At 45.4% G+C, this 20702-nt stretch overlaps 2 protein-coding genes across 2 annotated transcripts; both read right to left on the reverse strand.

Annotated features, from left to right (window-relative positions):
- Positions 1 to 1348: 1348 nt before the first annotated feature.
- Positions 1349 to 6691, reverse strand: LOC116991169 (apolipoprotein A-IV-like). The gene is made up of 3 exons (XM_033049539.1): positions 6565 to 6691; positions 3498 to 3624; positions 1349 to 2258 (listed from the first exon to the last, which is right to left on the reverse strand). Exons 1-3 carry the CDS (start codon positions 6689 to 6691, stop codon positions 1349 to 1351), a joined length of 1164 nt encoding a protein of 387 aa, XP_032905430.1.
- A 3795-nt stretch (positions 6692 to 10486) lies between these two features.
- On the reverse strand, positions 10487 to 13725 carry LOC116991170 (apolipoprotein A-IV-like). The gene is made up of 3 exons (XM_033049540.1): positions 13677 to 13725; positions 12809 to 12935; positions 10487 to 11533 (listed from the first exon to the last, which is right to left on the reverse strand). The coding sequence occupies exons 1-3, from the start codon at positions 13723 to 13725 to the stop codon at positions 10624 to 10626; spliced, it is 1086 nt and encodes a 361-aa protein (XP_032905431.1). The 3' UTR covers positions 10487 to 10623.
- Between the last annotated feature and the right edge of the window lie 6977 nt (positions 13726 to 20702).

The following is a 20702-nucleotide window of genomic DNA, read 5'->3' on the forward strand; positions in this document are numbered from 1 at the left end:
TTTCAAAGGAATCTCAGGTATAAAACAGGAGTCAAGCCAGAACTCGCTCTCTTCCTGCTCTTCCTGCTCTTCCTGCTCTTTCTGCTCTCTTTCTGCTCTGCTGGACAGCTCGTGGGCCTGCATCGACTTAAGCTGTGAGTATCCTGGTGACCTGGTGAAATTCCCGAAATAGGATAGAGGTTGAGGGGGAGTAAAATTGTGTTAAAGTAAGTTTCACGACGTGCCCGATAGTTTTCCGTCCATAGTCTTAGTTTAAAGCATAAGTTTAGCCACGTATTATGTAGTGTTGGTGAGATTTGATTTCTCATTGTTTAATAAAGCCTGTAAATTTAGACTTGCTTTGAGTCCATCTTGGTTTCTGTTTTCTCTCATCAGCACACTCTGGTCAATTCAACCTTTTTATCATATCCCACCATAATTCCGAGGTCTAGAACCTAGGGGAATCCCTTTTGTTGTATTCTCTCTCTTGGAAACCGCTCGAGTGGAGTGGTGGCCATTTGACCCTCCGACAAGGGAGAGAATAACTCGGGCAGTTGGGCCCAAAGTGGAGTAAAGGGAAATGCAAAACCCCTACAGTGAAGACATTAGCCTGTCTGGATGGTTTGAACTATAAAGGGCAGCTGCATAGGCGGGGGGGTTTTTCTCTTGACTAAGGGAGGCTGAGGGATGATCTTATAGATGTTTATAAAAAGGTAAGGGGCATAGATGAGGTGAATACATTTGTGTGGGTTTTGTACCAAATATAAAAATTGGCACATTCAGTTGGCTGCTGCAAACATGAAGGGATTCCTTGCTTTATTAACAGAACAATAAAGTAGTTACTAATGAGGATAAATTAGACTCCTGATTGGGACATAGTTGAATTATTGGGCTGAATTATGGGCAATAAACTTTATGAAGGACTTCAAAACAAGTGTTCAGAAAAATGCTCTACAGAAGAGGATGTATGCTGTTTCAATGAAACCAAAATAGTATTGTACAAATGTTTGAAGGAGATATTTGCAGTGAAATGAGGAATTGTGTTGGAAAATAGTATGCACTGCGGTGCACTCCAAAAGATATGTGCAAACTTGACTGGCTGAATGGCTTTGTTCTGTGCTGGATTCTTTTATTGATTCTACAGATAGCTATTTGGTAACACATAGTAAAAGCAAGGAAACGTATGAGTCATTAAATTCATTTCAAAGTTTTAATGCAGATATTTTACAGTTTAAACTCTAGAAATGCAGTCAGTGATTTTTATATGTTTCTCTCAGAAAAAAATAAATATATTTAGCATATTATAATTTGAGATAATGAGGACCCCATTATCCTGACACATGGATTGACTGAGTAACTTTCTACTCAATTAGTTCTTCAGATTCTGCCAGAAGTCGTCCCATACAGTTGTGAGCTTGGTCTGAAGTTCCTGCTGAACGTTGCCTCCATTCAGGGCAAGTCTCTCTTGCATCTCCCTCACATTCTGACTGATGATCTTGTTCAGCTGCTCAGTGTAGGGGGCCACATTCTGATGGAACTCCTCGATTCTCTGGTTGATGTTGGTGTTGAGATTTTCGATGTATGGGGCCAGGTTCTGGTCCATGCTTCCCACGGTCTCGTTAAGTTTTACCTTCAGTTCGGCGATGTAAGGGTTCAGCTTCTGGTTCAGATCTTCCACGTGTTCGTTGACCTTTGTCTGGAGCATCTCGGCATACGGCACCACCCTCTGGGTCATTTCTGCAATCTGTTGGTTCATCTTCAGCTGGACATCTTCGGTGTAGGGAACCAAGCTACTGCGCAGCTCCTGGACATTCTCATCAAACCTGGAGCGAAACTCTTCAGCTTTGGCAGCCACATTCTGCTTGATGTTGTCCATATTTTCATCGATCTTCATCTGGAGCTCTTCAGCGTAGGGAGTCAGGACTTCCTTCAGGTTCTCTGCGCTCACTTCCAGTTTGGCCTGAAGCTCTTCAGTGAAGGGAGTCAACCTCTGCCTAAGTTCCTCCACGTTCTTCTTCAGCTGTTGGCCAAGTTCTTCAGTGTAAGGTGTCAACCTCTGATGAAATTCTTCAATGTTATTGCTAATCTTCTGATGGACTTCATCAGCAAAGGGAGAAAGTTTGACTTTCAGGTCTTCCAGCTGTTCTCTTATCTGCTGGTGAAGGCTGTCAATGTCTACTGTCATCTTCTCACGAAGACCATCTGTCAAAGGAGTCAATTTCTGTCGGAGATCCTCAGCATAGTTATTGACATTCTGCAGATTCTCCTCGATAAGATGACTGGAAAAGAGAGACAAGTGTTTGTCAAACTTGTTACAGAGAAGAGGTACATTAAGACAGAGCTCAGCGTAAGTCTGTGACTGAAACAAATGCTTTACAGAGGGAAGCAGAGCTCAGGGAACGAAAGGACATTTGGATCAGGAAATCTTTTCAGGTTAACTCAGTATGTTTATTGGGAAGAGAGGTTAGGATTCTCCCAATCAAAGATCCTATAGCTATAGGATCTTTGCTCCCAATGTCTTTCATTTATTCTGTCCTTTCCTAATTGGTACAATTTGAGAGGAAAATAAAGAGTGCAGTGAAGCACAATGAGTTGAATGCTTTACGTTATCTGATTGTGGAAAGGCATTCACATTGATTGGTAAAACTCTACAAGTAGTTAGGTAATAATGTTTTAGAGAGATTACCGAGGGGATGATTAACACTGCAAAGGTTATATACTCTTAGGGTTTTGAAACTAAACTAGCAATTCAAAGTAAATGAATTAACTTGTGCCAGTGCCTGCATTCACAAATGCCATTCCTATAACTGTATCTGTATTAATATTTCCAGCTGAACCTATTCATATAATTCCCCTATTTGTACCTGCACTTTCCACCCACAGAGATAGAGATTGATCAGTTCTTTTGTCGAAGCAGGTTTTGTTTACCTGAGATAGACCCAAAATGCTGAAGTAACTCAGCAAGACAGGCAGTGTCTCTGGATAGGAATGGGGGAGGTTTTGGGTCAAGACTCTTCTTATCTGTTCTACCATTCCCAATGGGATACGCCCCTTCTTTTATTCTTGAATCTCATTCCTGTTCATTAACAAACCCCTTCATTAACATTGCTTAATAATATTGCACAGTTATTATGGTCTAGCTGCTGGTCTAACAAATCCATGAAGACTGAGCTGCTGAATTCATTTCGCACTGAAAAGCATTTAAATTTTAGTGGTCAAATAAATTTGGAATTAAAAATATAGGTGTTGTTACTGGTGAGTGGATTGTCATAAAGACACAGCTGCTTCACTAATGTCCTTTTTGGTCCATAGTTGAGATCTCACTGATTTCTTTAATTAGCCTATCAACAATTAGGGATGAACAATAATATTGGCGAGGTTCATAATCTGGAAAATAGAAAGACCTTTTCACAATGTTACAAAGTTACTGTTTACAATTTTTTCCTGGCTCTTTAATTCTTCCTGGGGTAAAGAGGTTGAACTTTTCCAATTGCCCCTAACAAATCCCCAATACTCACTTGAGTTGCTGGCTGACTTCTGAGCTTTGAATCAGTTCTACACCATCCCTGGCTTCCTCGGCCAATTGGTTGATGTAATGCCAGAAGGCTTCATGAACCTGATCTCTGTTGTACTCAGCACGACAGTCTATGAGAAAGAAAGAATGAGATAATCAGAACGGGAAGACGAGAGGAACTTTCCCTGCATCCACTCCTCATATGTGCGGCACGGTGGGGTAGTGGTAGAGCTGTTGCCTTACAACTCCAGAGGCCCGGATTTGATCCTGACTACGGGTGCTGTCTGCATGGAGTTTGTACGTTCTCCCCATGACCTGCATGGGCTTTCTTCGGGTGCTCAGGTTTTCTCCCACATGCCAAAGATATACAGGTTTGCAGGTTAACTGATGTGCGGGAATCGCTGGTCGGCGCGGACTCGGTGGGACGAAGGCCCTGTTCCCGTGCTGTATCACTAAACTAAACTAAACTAAAATTACACAACAGATGGGCCACAAGACTTCACCAGATCCTGTGTTCTTTACTGGAAATACTGCTGCGTGATTCAAGGGTAAAATCCCTTGTCTTTAAATATATGGAAACTGGGCTTAACACAAAATCAGAATGGAGAGGAAGCAAGCTTCACCCAGCAAACTAATGTTGGAAGAAAGAACAATGCATGGGGCTCCAAAAGTCTGATCTGAACTTAATTCATATCCGTATAAGTAGCATGAAGATCTTCAAGAAAGAATGCTTGAAGATCATAAATGATAACAAAATCCCACAATCACAAGTGCAAGAAAACAGGGAATGAGGAATATTTGAAGCTGATACCTTGGACCAGGACTGCGGCAACAAGCAGGAGGATTGTCTTGGGAAACATGGTGGAGTTCTTTAACGGTTTGCTTTCCCTTTTTCAGAAAACCTACATAAAAATAAAGATCAGTTAGTCCAGGGTTTAAATTCTCATTGAAAACACGCTGTGCATAATTGTCTCCTTCCAAACTTCATTAAAAAGAACACAAGAAAACAGAGCAGGAGTGGACCGCCTAGCCCTTGGAGCATGCCCTGCCATTAAGATTAAGGCTGACCTTCTGGGCATCATTTTACTATCCTCATATCGCCCAAATCTTTGAACATCCAGAAATCTATCCATCCCTATTTTGAATGAACTTAATGACTGTGCTTCCACAGTGCTCCAAGGTAAAGTATTCCAAAGACTACCAACCTCTAAGTGACAAAATCCTTTCTTATCTCAGTCCTAAATGGCCCGGCCCTCATTCTGAAATTCTACCACCGATCTTAAAGATTTCAGCCATGAAAATATCCTCCCTGAATGCAGCCTGCCAAGCTGCAATTATAGCCTGTAACATTACTGAAAATAGAAAACCCCACGGCTTTGCCTTGACCAGTTGCCTCAACACTCAGCGATCCACAGAGATAGTCGCTGGAAGGATAAGCAAGCAGGCAGCCTGGGTTGGAGTAATGTGAGCCTCAGGGCTCCTCTCACCTGTCTCAGATCTGCTCCTCCTGAAGCTCTGTGTGTCAGCCAACGCGCGCTCACTCTATATAAGGGCACCTTATCAGTGGCTGATAACAAACTGGCACACTTGTGTTCGATTCATGGACTTTCCCTGAATGCCAAGAGAACGTGGAGCTTCCAACAACACTGTCACTCTGAACTGCTGCCTTAAATATGACTCCAACTCAATCCCGAGAGGGCAAAATCCATTCAAGACTCAACTCAGTCCAAAGACCATGATTTATTACATCTATAACATTTTGATTGTTCTATGGACTGACTATGAAGTGTTTTGAATGGAAACGTTTCCATTGGCAAGAAGGCAGTACCCAGAGGGTAGACAAAAAACGCTGGAGTAAATCGACCCGAGACATTACCCATTCCTTCTCTCCAGAGATGCTGCCTGTCCCGCTGAGTTACCCCAGCATTATGTGTCTATCTTCGGTTTAAAGCACCATCTTCAGTTCCTTCCCACACAGCACCCAGAGGATTTGAGGTAATCGGCAAAGGAAACAGAGGGGAGATGTGGGCATCATTACACAATGAGTAGCCATGATCTGGAATGTGCCCTGAGAGAGGGTGGAAGTAGACATAAATTCCCTCCGTGAATTGGATGAGAGAAAACAAATGGACCTGGGGAAAGAATATGGATGGAGGAATTAATTCCTTAAAACAGACATGATGAGTCCGAAGAGAAGTTCTGACCCGAAAGGTCACTATTCGTTTTCTCCAGAGATGCTGTCTGACCCACTGAGTTACTCCAGCATTTTGTGTCTATCTTCTGTATAAACCAGCATCTGCAGTTCCGTCCTACACATGATGAGCCAAACAATCCCCCACCTAAGAGGAAGGATTCTATTTTACCTCATTTGAGCTGTCGAAAATTTGCTAAGACCATCAAAACTATCCAGAGGTGTATGTTCACATAAGCCAAACCCTTATTCTTAAGGACACAGTGTTTTTGGTCATAGCATTTGCAGCATATGTAGAAACTGGAAGCCTCTTCTTTATCATAGTCACAGAGACAGATAGCACAGAAACTAGCCCTTTAGCTGTCTGAATCCTTGCAGATGGCAGCACGGTGGCATAGCGGTAGAGCTACTGCCTTACAGTGCCAGAAACCTGGGTCCGATCATGACGCCGGGTGCTTGCCCGTACGGAGTTTGTACGACCTCCCCGTGACCGGTGCGGGTTTTCTCCAAAACCTTTGGTTTCCACCTACACTCCAAAGACATACAGGTTTATAGTTTAAATGGTTTTGTATAAATGTTAAATGTAAAATTGTCCCCGGTGTGTGTAGGATAGTGTTAATGTGCGGGGATTGCAGGTTAGTGTGGATCAGCGGGCCTGTTTCCGCGCTGTATCACTAAACTAAAAAGATCATCATTGTACGCTAATCCTACCTTCATCTCATGTTTTTAACTCCCCCATTTTCTCATCAACCTTCCCCAGTTTCTACCACTCACCTACACACAACCTACCAACCTGCATGTTTTTGGGATAGGGAGGAAATTGGAGCACCTGGAAGTAACTCATGCGGTCACAGGGAGAACGTGCAAACTTTACACATACGCATGTGGCCCCTGCCGCATACAGGTAAGGCAGTAGCTCTGCTAGTAGCTCTGCTAGTTGTGCCACTGGCTGCTAGTACAATGTCTGCAATGGAATAGGCTGAGTCCACCACTCCCTGCACCCCCATATTTATGTGTGATGGAATTGCCATTCCAGACCATGATACATCCAGTCAGGATACCTTCTACAGTGCATCAGTATATGTTTGTTAAATTAATCAGCATAATATTAAGAAATGATTCATGATTACATCTATGCAGTGGGCCCAGGATGGGCTATCAAAGAATCTAATGCCCAAGAATCTGAAGCTGCCACCTCTTTCCACCACCAACCTACCAATGTTAACTACCACATGGTCTTGTCTTCTGTAGTCAACCCGTTTCTGTAGTCAACATTTAGTTCCTTGGTTTTGTTGATATTGAGCAAGAGGTTGCTGTTACAGCACCACTCAATTAAGTGTTCCATCTTTCTCCTGTGCGCTGACACATCACCTCTGGTGATTCAGCCAACAACAATGGTGTCATTCGCAAATTTATAAATGGCATTATAGTTGTGCTTAGCCGCACAGTATTGGGTGTGGGTAAACTGAGGTCTGCCAACGAGATCCTGCTTGAGCAAGGTAGGGATCCATTTGCAAAGGGAGGTGGAGGCCCAGGTCTTGGAGCTTGTTGATGAGACTGGAGTGTTGAACGCCATTGTAATTGATGGCCAGCAGCCTGATGTTTGTGTTGCTGTTAACCAGATGGTCCAGAACAGAGTGCAGAACCGGTGTGATGGCTGATGATGGTGACCTGTTCCTGGTACCCGGACGTGGCGCCGAAGGACGAGAAGCTGAAGCAAAGAAGTCGAAGCCAAATAACCGAATGGAAACGAAGCCGAAACGTCAACGAACCGAAAGCATACGAAGCCGAAACGCCAACGAACTGAAAGGGCGGGACGCCTAAAAGCCAACTAACCGAAAGGCTGCGTAACCTAAAAGCAAACTCACCGAATGGCCGCTCTGCGGAAACACCACCTAACCGAAAGGATGCGTCGCCTACAAGCCAACTAACCAAATGCCGCTCTGCCGAAAAGTCAAATAACAGACATGACGTCGCAGGGGGCCGGGACTTGTCAGCGATTGTGCAGACCCCCACGTCCATCACATCACTGGCCGGTGGAGACGGGAGGGTGAGGGTCATTTTCCCACACGGCATTATTTTACTTTTCGGCAGAGCGGCATTCGGTTAGTTGGCTTGTCGGCGAAGCAGCCATTCGGTTAGTTGGCTTTTCGGCGTCCCGTCCTTTCGGTTCGTTGGCGTGTTGGCTTTGTTTGCTTTCGGTTATTTGGCGTTTTGGCTTTGTTTCTATTCGGCTATTTGGCTTCGACTTCTTTGCTTCGGCTTCTCGTCCTTCGTCGCCACGTCCGCTCACGATGTCCCTATCTTCTGCTTCACCTGGCATCTCCATCTTCAAACTCTCTGTCCCCACCAATTACATCCATTCTCACTCCCTGATCTCTTCAATCCCTCCCAGATGCCCTGCCTCATTATCTCCTCCCCTGACTAAAGAATTATGTCCCCCACTCTCCATGTTTTGATCTTAAAGATCTTCAGGCATCCAGCAGGCTGATAATAAAAAGCTGATATGAAAGAGGGTTGGCTTCAGAGCATGAACCAATCTGCAGACACCACCATAGTATACATGGTGTATAACATCAGATACTCTAGCTACATGCTTCAAGATACAGTTCTGAAGTGATGTGAAAACAATGTGCATGTTCGCCAGACATGTGCATATGAACAAAGGGATATGGGTCTTTCTATTCCCCAGATATATTTCCAGTAAATCTGTTTGTCAGAAACGCATAGTAAACAATGAGGAACATTGTGACAGAAATCGCGTAGGTATAGATCTGCTGGTGAAATGGCAAGCGGTACTTAACACAAAGGATGTCATTAAAATGGAAAAGGTGCAAAACAGATCAGTGAAGACATAATCCTTGCATCCCCTCTCTCTCCCCGACACTAGTCGTTGTATTAGTTTCACTGTTGTCCTGTTGGGTTTCATTGTCTGTATAACTCGTTATCACCCAGCCCACAATGGACCTTTGTGCGCTCCACCTTTCCTTGATTATCATTACTTTTTTACATATCTTTAATTAATTTGTTCTATATCTCTCTCTATCACAATCTACATCTCTCGTTTCCCTTTCCCCTGACTCTCGCTCTGAAGAAGGTTCTCGACCCGAAAATGTCACCTTTTTCTCTGGGGATGCTGCTTGACCCATTGCGTTACTCCAGCTTTTTGTGTCTATCTTTAGTGATGTAAGTTATTGGGGCAAATCCTCCAAAATAATGGAAGAACTTGGATAAGGACATGGATATTTTAACAAGACAGATTTGCTGGCTGCAACGGAAAAAACCCCAATCCACAGAAAGAATCAGTTTCAAGTTTCAAACCCGTCTGGCCTGTGAACTTGGACATCACACAACGGTGTGAACAGGAAAGGCTGAGACGGAGATAACGAGATTCTCTTGGATACACAAAGGAAGGAACCAAGCCTCAGCAGACGGTTAAACAGGCCAGCAGAAGCACAATCACCATCGGGGATGATAACGATCAGGCTGAGGGATCATGACATCAGCAAACCCCTTATCATCGGAAGCCTATTGTTCATGCCAGATCGAAACTGGGAAACATCAAAAGAACCCCTTTTATCCAGAGGACCACCTGGGGGTTTCAAAGGAATCTCAGGTATAAAACAGGGGTCAAGCCAGAACTCGCTCTCTTCCTGCTCTTCCTGCTCTTCCTGCTCTTTCTGCTCTGCTGGACAGCTCGTGGGCCTGCATCGACTTAAGCTGTGAGTATCCTGGTGACCTGGTGAAATTCCCGAAATAGGATAGAGGTTGAGGGGGAGTAAAATTGTGTTAAAGTAAGTTTCACGACGTGCCCGATAGTTTTCCGTCCATAGTCTTAGTTTAAAGCATAAGTTTAGCCACGTATTATGTAGTGTTGGTGAGATTCGATTTCTCATTGTTTAATAAAGCCTGTAAATTTAGACTTGCTTTGAGTCCATCTTGGTTTCTGTTTTCTCTCATCAGCACACTCTGGTCAATTCAACCTTTTTATCATATCCCACCATAATTCCGAGGTCTAGAACCTAGGGGAATCCCTTTTGTTGTATTCTCTCTCTTGGAAACCGCTCGAGTGGAGTGATGGCCGTTTGACCCTCCGACAAGGGAGAGAATAACTCGGGCAGTTGGGCCCAAAGTGGAGTAAAGGGAAATGCAAAACCCCTACAGTGAAGACATTAGCCTGTCTGGATGGTTTGAACTATAAAGGGCAGCTGCATAGGCAAGGGGATTTTTCTCTTGACTAAGGGAGGCTGAGGGATGATCTTATAGATGTTTATAAAAAGGTAAGGGGCATAGATGAGGTGAATACATTTGTGTGGGTTTTGTACCAAATATAAAAATTGGCACATTCAGTTGGCTGCTGCAAACATGAAGGGATTCCTTGCTTTATTAACAGAACAATAAAGTAGATACCAATGAGGATAAATTAGACTCCTGATTGGGACATAGTTGAATTATTGGGCTGAATTATGGGCAATAAACTTTATGAAGGACTTCAAAACAAGTGTTCAGAAAAATGCTCTACAGAAGAGGATGTATGCTGTTTCAATGAAACCAAAATAGTATTCTACAAATGTTTGAAGGAGATATTTGCAGTGAAATGAGGAATTGTGTTGGAAAATAGTATGCACTGCGGTGCACTCCAAAAGATATGTGCAAACTTGACTGGCTGAATGGCTTTGTTCTGTGCTGGATTCTTTTATTGATTCTACAGATAGCTATTTGGTAACACATAGTAAAAGCAAGGAAACGTACGAGTCATTAAATTCATTTCAAAGTTTTAATGCAGATATTTTACAGTTTAAACTCTAGAAATGCAGTCAGTGATTTTTATATGTTTCTCTCAGAAAAAAATAAATATATTTAGCATATTATAATTTGAGATAATGAGGACCCCATTATCCTGACACATGGATTGACTGAGTAACTTTCTACTTCTCAATTAGTTCTTCAGATTCTGCCAGAAGTCGTCCCATACAGTTGTGAGCTTTGTCTGAAGTTCCTGCTGAACGTTGCCTCCACTCAGAGCAAGTCTCTCTTGCATCTCCTTCACATTCTGACTGATGATCTTGTTCAGCTGCTCAGTGTAGGGGGCCACATTCTGATGGAACTCCTCGATTCTCTGGTTGATGTTGGTGTTGAGATTTTCGATGTATGGGGCCAGGTTCTGGTCCATGCTTCCCACGGTCTCGTTAAGTTTTACCTTCAGTTCGGCGATGTAAGGGTTCAGCTTCTGGTTCAGATCTTCCACGTGTTCGTTGACCTTTGTCTGGAGCATCTCGGCATACGGCACCACCCTCTGGGTCATTTCTGCAATCTGTTGGTTCATCTTCAGCTGGACATCTTCGGTGTAGGGAACCAAGCTACTGCGCAGCTCCTGGACATTCTCATCAAACCTGGAGCGAAACTCTTCAGCTTTGGCAGCCACATTCTGCTTGATGTTGTCCATATTTTCATCGATCTTCATCTGGAGCTCTTCAGCGTAGGGAGTCAGGACTTCCTTCAGGTTCTCTGCGCTCACTTCCAGTTTGGCCTGAAGCTCTTCAGTGAAGGGAGTCAACCTCTGCCTAAGTTCCTCCACGTTCTTCTTCAGCTGTTGGCCAAGTTCTTCAGTGTAAGGTGTCAACCTCTGATGAAATTCTTCAATGTTATTGCTAATCTTCTGATGGACTTCATCAGCAAAGGGAGAAAGTTTGACTTTCAGGTCTTCCAGCTGTTCTCTTATCTGCTGGTGAAGGCTGTCAATGTCTACTGTCATCTTCTCACGAAGACCATCTGTCAAAGGAGTCAATTTCTGTCGGAGATCCTCAGCATAGTTATTGACATTCTGCAGATTCTCCTCGATAAGATGACTGGAAAAGAGAGACAAGTGTTTGTCAAACTTGTTACAGAGAAGAGATACATTAAGACAGAGCTCAGCGTAAGTCTGTGACTGAAACAAATGCTTTACAGAGGGAAGCGGAGCTCAGGGAACGAAAGGACATTTGGATCAGGAAATCTTTTCAGGTTAACTCAGTATGTTTATTGGGAAGAGAGGTTAGGATTCTCCCAATGTCTTTCATTTATTCTGTCCTTTCCTAATTGGTACAATTTGAGAGGAAAATAAAGAGTGCAGTGAAACACAATGAGTTGAATGCTTTACGTTATCTGATTGTGGAAAGGCATTCACATTGATTGGTAAAACTCTACAAGTAGTTAGGTAATAATGTTTTACAGAGATTACTGAGGGGATGATTAACACTGCAAAGGTTATATACTCTTAGGGTTTTGAAACTAAACTAGCAATTCAAAGTAAATGAATTAACTTGTGCCAGTGCCTGCATTCACAAATGCCATTCCTATAACTGTATCTGTATTAATATTTCCAGCTGAACCTATTCATATAATTCCCCTATTTGTACCTGCACTTTCCACCCACAGAGATAGAGATTGATCAGTTCTTTTGTCGAAGCAGGTTTTGTTTACCTGAGATAGACACAAAATGCTGAAGTAACTCAGCAAGACAGGCAGCGTCTCTGGATAGGAATGGGGGAGGTTTTGGGTCAAGACTCTTCTTATCTGTTCTACCATTCCCAATGGGATACGCCCCTTCTTTTATTCTTGAATCTCATTCCTGTTCATTAACAAACCCCTTCATTAACATTGCTTAATAATATTGCACAGTTGTTAGGCTGCTGGTCTAACAAATCCATGAAGACTGAGCTTCTGAATTCATTTCGCACTGAAAAGCATTTCAATTTTAGTGGTCAAATAAATTTGGAATTAAAAATATAGGTGTTGTTACTGGTGAGTGGATTGTCATAAAGTCACAGCTGCTTCACTAATGTCCTTTTTGGTCCATAGTTGAGATCGCACTGATTTCTTTAGATTAGATAGCCTTTATTGTCATTCAGACCGAAGTCTGAACGAAATTGAAGCAGTCATACATACAATACAATACAATAATTAGCCTATCAACAATTAGGGATGAACAATAATATTGGCGAGGTTCATAATCTGGAAAATAGAAAGAACTTTTCACAATGTTACAAAGTTACTGTTTACAATTTTTTCCTGGCTCTTTAATTCTTCCTGGGGTAAAGAGGTTGAACTTTACCAATTGCCCCTAACAAATCCCCAATACTCACTTGAGTTTCTGGCTGACTTCTGAGCTTTGAATCAGTTCTACACCATCCCTGGCTTCCTCGGCCAATTGGTTGATGTAATGCCAGAAGGCTTCATGAACCTGATCTCTGTTGTACTCAGCACGACAGTCTATGAGAAAGAAAGAATGAGATAATCAGAACGGGAAGACGAGAGGAACTTTCCCTGCATCCACTCCTCATATGTGCGGCACGGTGGGGTAGTGGTAGAGCTGTTGCCTTACAACTCCAGAGGCCCGGATTTGATCCTGACTACGGGTGCTGTCTGCATGGAGTTTGTACGTTCTCCCCATGACCTGCATGGGCTTTCTTCGGGTGCTCAGGTTTTCTCCCACATGCCAAAGATATACAGGTTTGCAGGTTAACTGACTTGGTATAATTGTAAATTGTGCCTACTTTGTGTAGGATATTGTTAGTGTGCGGGGATCGTTGGTCGGCACGGACTCGGTGGGCCGAAGGCCCTGTTCCCGTGCTGTATCACTAAACTAAACTAAACTAAAATTACACAACAGATGGGCCACAAGACTTCACCAGATCCTGGTGACCACCAGTGTTCTTTACTGGAAATACTGCTGCGTGCTTCAAGGGTAAAATCCCTTGTCTTTAAATATATGGAAACAGGGCTTAACACAAAATCAGAATGGAGAGGAAGCAAGCTTCACCCAGCAAACTAATGTTGGAAGAAAGAACAATGCATGGGGCTCCAAAAGTCTGATCTGAACTTAATTCATATCCGTATAAGTAGCATGAAGATCTTCAAAAAAGAATGCTTGCAGATCATAAATGATAACAAAATCCCAATCACAGTCTAAGTGCAAGAAAACAGGGAATGAGGAATATTTGAAGCTGATACCTTGGACCAAGACTGCGGCAACAAGCAGGAGGATTGTCTTGGGAAACATGGTGGAGTTCTCCAATGGTTTGCTTTCCCTTTTTCAGAAAACCTACATAAAAATAAAGATCAGTTAGTCGAGGGTTTAAATTCTCATTGAAAACACGCTGTGCATAATTGTCTCCTTCCAAACTTCATTAAAAAGAACACAAGAAAACAGAGCAGGAATGGACCGCCTAGCCCTTGGAGCATGCCCTGCCATTAAGATTAAGGCCGACCTTCTGGGCATCATTTTACTATCCTCATATCGCCCAAATCTTTGAACATCCAGAAATCTATCCATCCCTATTTTGAATGAACTTAATGACTGTGCTTCCACAGTGCTCCAAGGTAAAGAATTCCAAAGACTTCCAACCTCTAAGTGACAAAATCCTTTCTTATCTCAGTCCTAAATGGCCCGGCCCTCATTCTGAAATTCTACCACCGATCCTAAAGATTTCAGCCATGAAAATATCCTCCCTGAATGCAGCCTGCCAAGCTGCAACTATAGCCTGTAACATTACTGAAAATAGAAAATCCCACGGCTTTGCCTTGACCAGTTGCCTCAACACTCAGCGATCCACAGAGATAGTCGCTGGAAGGATAAGCAAGCAGGCAGCCTGGGTTGGAGCAATGTGAGCCTCAGGGCTCCTCTCACCTGTCTCAGATCTGCTCCTCCTGAAGCTCTGTGTGTCAGACAACGCGCGTTCACTCTATATAAGGGCACCTTATCAGTGGCTGATAACAAACTGGCACACTTGTGTTCGATTCATGGCCTTTCCCTGAATGCCAAGAGAACGTGGAGCTTCCAACAACACTGTCACTCTGAACTGCTGCCTTAAATATGACTCCAACTCAATCCCGAGAGGGCAAAATCCATTCAAGACTCAACTCAGTCCAAAGACCATGATTTATTATATCTATAACATTTTGATTGTTCTATGGACTGACTATGAAGTGTTTTGAATGGAAACGTTTCCATTGGCAAGAAGGCAGTACCCAGAGGGTAGACAAAAAACGCTGGAGTAAATCGACCCGAGACATCACCCATTCCTTCTCTCCAGGGATGCTGCCTGTCCCGCTGAGTTACCCCAGCATTATGTGTCTATCTTCGGTTTAAAGCACCATCTGCAGTTCCTTCCCACACAGCACCCAGAGGATTTGAGGTAGTCGGCAAAGGAAGCAGAGGGGAGATGTGGGCATCATTACACAATGAGTAGCCATGATCTGGAATGTGCCCTGAGAGAGGGTGGAAGTAGACATAAATTCCCTCCGTGAATTGGATGAGAGGAAACAAATGGACCTGGGGAAAGAATATGGATGGAGGAATTAATTCCTTAAAACAGACATGATGAGTCCGAAGAGAGGTTCTGACCCGAAAGGTCACTATTCGTTTTCTCCAGAGATGCTGTCTGACCCACTGAGTTACTCCAGCATTTTGTGTCTATCTTCTGTATAAACCAGCATCTGCAGTTCCGTCCTACACATGATGAGCCAAACAATCCCCCACCTCAGAGGAAGGATTCTATTTTACCTCATTTGAGCTGTCGAAAATTTGCTAAGACCATCAAAACTATCCAGAGGTGTATGTTCACATAAGCCAAACCCTTATTCTTAAGGACACAGCGTTTTTGGTCATACCATTTGCAGCATATGTAGAAACTGGAAGCCTCTTCTTTATCATAGAGTCACAGAGACAGATAGCACAGAAACTAGCCCTTTAGCTGTCTGAATCCTTGCAGATGGCAGCACGGTGGCATAGAGGTAGTGCTACTGCCTTACAGTGCTAGAAACCTGGGTCCGATCATGACGTCGGGTGCTTGCCCGTACGGAGTTTGTACGACCTCCCCGGTGACCTAAAAAAAGTAAAAACAGACAGGCTGCAGGCGAGCCGCAGCCGTATCACAGCGCCGCCACTAGGATTTCCAGTAAATCTGTTTGTCAGAAACGCATAGTAAATAATGAGGAACATTGTAACAGAAATCGCGAAGGTATAGATCTGCTGGTGAAATGGCAAGTGATACTTAACACAAAGGATGTCATTAAAATGGAAAAGGTGCAAAACAGATCAGTGAAGACATAATCCTTGCATCCCCTCTCTCTCCCTCACACTAGTCGTTGTATTAGTTTCACTGTTGTCCTGTTGGGTTTCATTGTCTGTATAACTCGTTATCACCCAGCCCACAATGGACCGTTGTGCGCTCCACCTTTCCTTGATCATCATTACTTTTTTACATATCTTTAATTAATTTGTTCTATATCTCTCCCTATCACCATCTACATTTCTCGTTTCCCTTTCCCCTGACTCTCGCTCTGAAGAAGGTTCTCGACCCGAAAATGTCACCTTTTTCTCTGGGGATGCTGCTTGACCCATTTCGTTACTCCAGCTTTTTGTGTCTATCTTTAGTGATGTAAGTTATTGGGGCAAATCCTCCAAAATAATGGAAGAACTTGGATAAGGACATGGATATTTTAAAAAGACAGATTTGCTGGCTGCAACGGAAAAAACCCCAATCCACAGAAAGAATCAGTTTCAAGTTTCAAACCCGTCTGGCCTGTGGACTTGGACATCACACAACGGTGTGAACAGGAAAGGCTGAGACGGAGATAACGAGATTCTCTTGGATACACAAAGGAAGGAACCAAGCCTCAGCAGACGGTGGTAAACAGGCCAGCAGAAGCACAATCACGATCGGGGATGATAACGATCAGGCTGAGGGATCATGACATCAGCAAACCCCTTATCATCGGAAGCCTATTGTTCATGCCAGATCAAAACTGGGAAATATCAAAAGAACCCCTTTTATCCAGAGGACCACCTGGGGGTTTCAAAGGAATCTCAGGTATAAAACAGGAGTCAAGCCAGAACTCATTCTCTTCCTGCACTACCTGCTCTTCCTGCTCTTCCTGCTCTCTTCCTGCTCTCTTTCTGCTCTCTTTCTGCTCTGCTGGACAGCTCGTGGGCCTGCATCGACTTAAGCGGTGAGTATCCTGGTGACCTGGTGAAATACCCGAAATAGGATAGAGGTTGAGGGGGAGTAAAATTGTGTTAAAGTAAGTTTCACGACGTGCCCGATAGTTTTCCGTCCATAGTCTTAGTTTAAAGCATAAGTTCAGCCACGTATTATGTAGTGTTGGTGAGATTCGATTTCTCATTGTTTAATAAAGCCTGTAAATTTAGACTTGCTTTGAGTCCATCTTGGTTTCTGTTTTCTCTCATCAGCACAAAAGGTCAATTCAACCTTTTTATCATATCCCACCATAATTCCGAGGTCTAGAACCTAGGGGAATCCCTTTTGTTGTATTCTCTCTCTTGGAAACCGCTCGAGTGGAGTGGTGGCCGTTTGACCCTCCGACAAGGGAGAGAATAACTCGGGCAGTTGGGCCCGAAGTGGAGTAAAGGGAAACGCAAAACCCCTACAGAATGGCGACCGCGGCAGGACCTCGGTGGTTTGAGATATGTGATTTGCCAGAGGGGGTGAGAGAACGTAGCAAGATGGAGGAGAGAATCTCCTCTTATCTGTTTAAAAAGATCAATCTCACCAAACAATGGGTGATAGCATTGTTGACAGCACAGCAGCCTGCAGAAGCTGCTGCTCAATGGACGGAAAGCAAAGCGTATAATAAAGGGCAGGAAAAGGCAGTTTGGCTAGCGTGCCTATCACAGCAGGTAGCAAAAATGCACAGACAGGTAGATAGGCTGGAAGAGCAGTTGAGAGAAGCTAGGGCCAGCACTGAAGAAAGCGCTAGAGAAGGGGAAGGGCTATCTGAGGAATGCAGTAAAGCCAGGCAGTGTATCTTGCAGGCGAGGGAGTCCCACAGAAATGCCCAGGAATTCCTCCAATGCCAGGTGGTAGAGGCAAAGGAGAGGGAACGCCCAGGAACTCCTGGCTCAGAGTACACAGAAGTGCAGGGAGCTGGAGGGAAAGTTCCAAGATATACAAGCAGCATACAGGGTGGCCCGTAGCGAGCTAGGGGATAGTGATCACGGGCCTTGCCAGGCAAGGATAGCGCAGCTGGAGGAGACTCTGTCCAAGAATAGGGGACGGGTTCACCTGGTAGGACCAGGGGGGTCCTCCGGGGGCAGAGGGCTTCCTTCAGCAGATGATTCCCCAGGGGCAAAGGGGAATAGACCGCCTCCTGAGGCGCCGGGGATAGGTCCGGGTCGGCAGGTGGGGTTCGGGTTGTCCGGGGAGGGGCAGGCCCAAGGAGGGGCGGGAGAGCACCCTCGGTTAGCGGCTTCCGCGCCATGTGTAGCACACCACGAGGTGGTGGGGTTACCGATCATGGTGGGAGAGCCGGGGGGTAAATGGGCAACAGCCCCGAGTAGGGCAGATGTGCCCGGTACGGCAAAGGAGATATGGTCCCCCGGTAGGGCAGGCAGATAGGGGGCCCATAGAGAGTGATATCATCATTCCCCATGGGGCACATGTGCAGAGGGGGATGGTGGCTCACTTTCCCAGGTTAACCAGGGCGGGAGACCCGTCATTGCATTTTATGGAGGTGCAGCAGGCAGCCGACATAAACGATAGCGATGAGTTAGAACGGGTAAAGCTGCTACTGATGACCCTAGATTCATACCTATGCAAGGCGGTGACCTCCAGGGAAGGGGGAAGACCTGAAACATGGGTAGCGGCACAGACAGCGGTTCTGGAGGCCATGGGGTTGAATCAGGGTAGTCCTTTCACCAGGGTGGGGGAGACGAAGCAGCAGGTAGCTGAGTCCCCGGACATGTTCGCAGACAGGCTGTGGGCAGTGTATGAGGGAGCGTGTGGGATGCCTTTAGATAGGCAGAATTTACATGAGAGAACAGCTCACTGGCTGAAGACTCTGGTGGCGAATTGCCTCCCGCGAGTTAGGGCAAAGGCCGAGCACTGGTTCGACCCAGCTGACCCAAACCTTAACGAGGCGGAGGTGATCAGGAAGCTCACCCTTGCATACTGCAATGGGGAGAGAAGTGAGGAGAAGCCCTTTAAGGGCAAGGTGCACGAAATAGTACCGGCACCCCCCAAAAGGAGGCAGTGGAAACAGGAAGGCAGCCGGACCTCTTCCGAGATGAGGCCGGTGTGCTACGGGTGTGGGAAGCCCGGGCACTACAAGAGGGAGTGCAGAAACCTAAGTAGAGCAGTGGGGGATAGGACCCCGGGAACAGCCGACCCAGCCCCGGAGGTAACAATAGATATAAAAGATCTATTGAACTATTTGCAGTCCAAGGCGGGAGGGTCCGGACAGGTAGCCATGGCAACAGGCCAGGGTGCGCCCGTATCCGCGCCCCCGGCACCTTTATGACTGTCAGCGAAACAGCCCACATTCCTATGCCCGTTAGAGTGTGGCCCATGTGGGAGACCCTGGGTCAAGATGGAGGTCCAGGATGTGGTCGGGAGTTATCTGCTGGACATTGGTGCTTCCAGTAGCATTGTCCACACGGACAACCCCCGTACATCCCCTCTATCTAGTAGGGCGCCCTATAGTCCACGAGGCGAGGGAAATCAGAGGGCCAGAGAAGGAGCCAGGAGTAGGAAAGCATGGGACCCCTATGAGGAAGGACAGGTAGCTGCAGCCAGGAAACAGCCTCGAGAAAAGGAGAGTGCGGGAGTGGTTTTGGCCCTGGACCTGACCACTGACCAGGCACAAGACCCTATTTTAAAGGCTGCCTCAGCAGCCATTTGCAGGCAGGAGAAAATAGAGAGACTATATGGGGGTAAAGACATGTCAGTGAAGGAAGGCATGTTATTCAAGGGAGATAAGTGGGTAGTGCCTTCCCTGTACAGAAGGGAATTTTTAAAACTAGCCCATGAGGGTCCAGGGGCAGGTCACCCCGGGCCAGAGACCACATGGCAGCGAGTAGAGATGGCAGGATGGTGGCCAGGGCTCAGGGAAGACGTTCGCGACTTTTGTGCAAGCTGTCTGGTTTGCGCAGCAAACAACATAGACCCCCAGAAAAGGAAGGTTTTCATGGGACACATCGGAAGGGTGGAGGGGCCATGGCAGTCGATTCAAATCGACGACATCGGACCCCTTCCAACCGCTCAAGGGGGTTACAAGTACTGCTTAGTCCTTGTGGATGTGTTCTCAAAATGGGTAGAGGCCTTCCCTTGCAGAGCAGCCACCGCTATGGGTACGGCAAAAATCCTGGTTAGGGAGGTGTTCACCAGGTGGGGACTCCCACAGTTCGTGGAGTCAGATCAGGGGAGCCATTTCAAAGGACAGGTCATGCAGTCCACCCTTAGAATACTGGGCATCAAGGCCAAGTGTCATGTGGCCTACCACCCCCAGTCCTCAGGTCCGGTAGAGCGGTTGAACCAGACAATAAAGGAAAGGATAAGGAAGGAAACAGGGGACTCACCCAACCAGTGGGTGGAGGTTTTACCCCTGGTCCTTATGGGGATTCGGGCCAGCCAGTCCAGGAGTACGGGGTACTCTCCCCATGAGCTTATGACGGGCCGGGTCATGAGAACACCTATGCACGTTATGGTCCCAGCCCTAACAGAGGGACAGCTCAGGGAAGTGTCTGTGTCACCACAAGTGCACCGCACAGCAGCTTCTGCTTTAAACCCAGGGCAGATGTCCATGTGGCACAGCAGCGAATATTACCCATCCCGGAACCTTCTTCGGTTCACCTCTCGGTACAAGAAAATGTAACTGACTTATTTAACTATTTTGCCCATTTTGGGTATGATATTCCCCCAGTGAATGAAAAATTAAAAGAGTTGCTGGTGGCGGTCGAGTTGTCGCACAAACACTTCTTCTCCCTGGAACAAAAGACTCTGGATATCGCCAGGGAGATCGAAGAGATCAAGTCTCCAAGTTGGTGGGACCTGGAGTCCTGGATCATAGTTCCAGCATGGGTCCGCATCGTGTCCCATGTTCTGATCATCTGCCAGATGATAATTGTAGTGTATTTGCTATGCATTAATTGCAAATTTAAAAGGCGGAGGAGGATGGCCAAATTACAACAGCTGGTAAATCGAGCCGCCCGATGTCACCGTAACGACACCCCATCACTGT

Source organism: Amblyraja radiata, chromosome 33 (genome assembly GCF_010909765.2).
Source record: "Amblyraja radiata isolate CabotCenter1 chromosome 33, sAmbRad1.1.pri, whole genome shotgun sequence".
Taxonomy (NCBI): Eukaryota; Metazoa; Chordata; class Chondrichthyes; order Rajiformes; family Rajidae; genus Amblyraja; species Amblyraja radiata.

Coding starts and splice junctions, on each gene's coding strand:
- LOC116991169 (XM_033049539.1), bottom strand. CDS start 6,691: ATGGGGGTGCAGGGAGTGGTGGACTCAGCCTATTCCATTGCAGACATT. Junction 3,625..6,564: donor ATGCGGCAGGGGCCACATGC/GTATGTGTAAAG, acceptor TCTTTCTCATAG/ACTGTCGTGCTGAGTACAAC. Junction 2,259..3,497: donor GAAGTCAGCCAGCAACTCAA/GTGAGTATTGGG, acceptor TCTCTTTTCCAG/TCATCTTATCGAGGAGAATC.
- LOC116991170 (XM_033049540.1), bottom strand. CDS start 13,725: ATGTTTCCCAAGACAATCCTCCTGCTTGTTGCCGCAGTCTTGGTCCAA. Junction 12,936..13,676: donor TGCCGCAGTCTTGGTCCAAG/GTATCAGCTTCA, acceptor TCTTTCTCATAG/ACTGTCGTGCTGAGTACAAC. Junction 11,534..12,808: donor GAAGTCAGCCAGAAACTCAA/GTGAGTATTGGG, acceptor TCTCTTTTCCAG/TCATCTTATCGAGGAGAATC.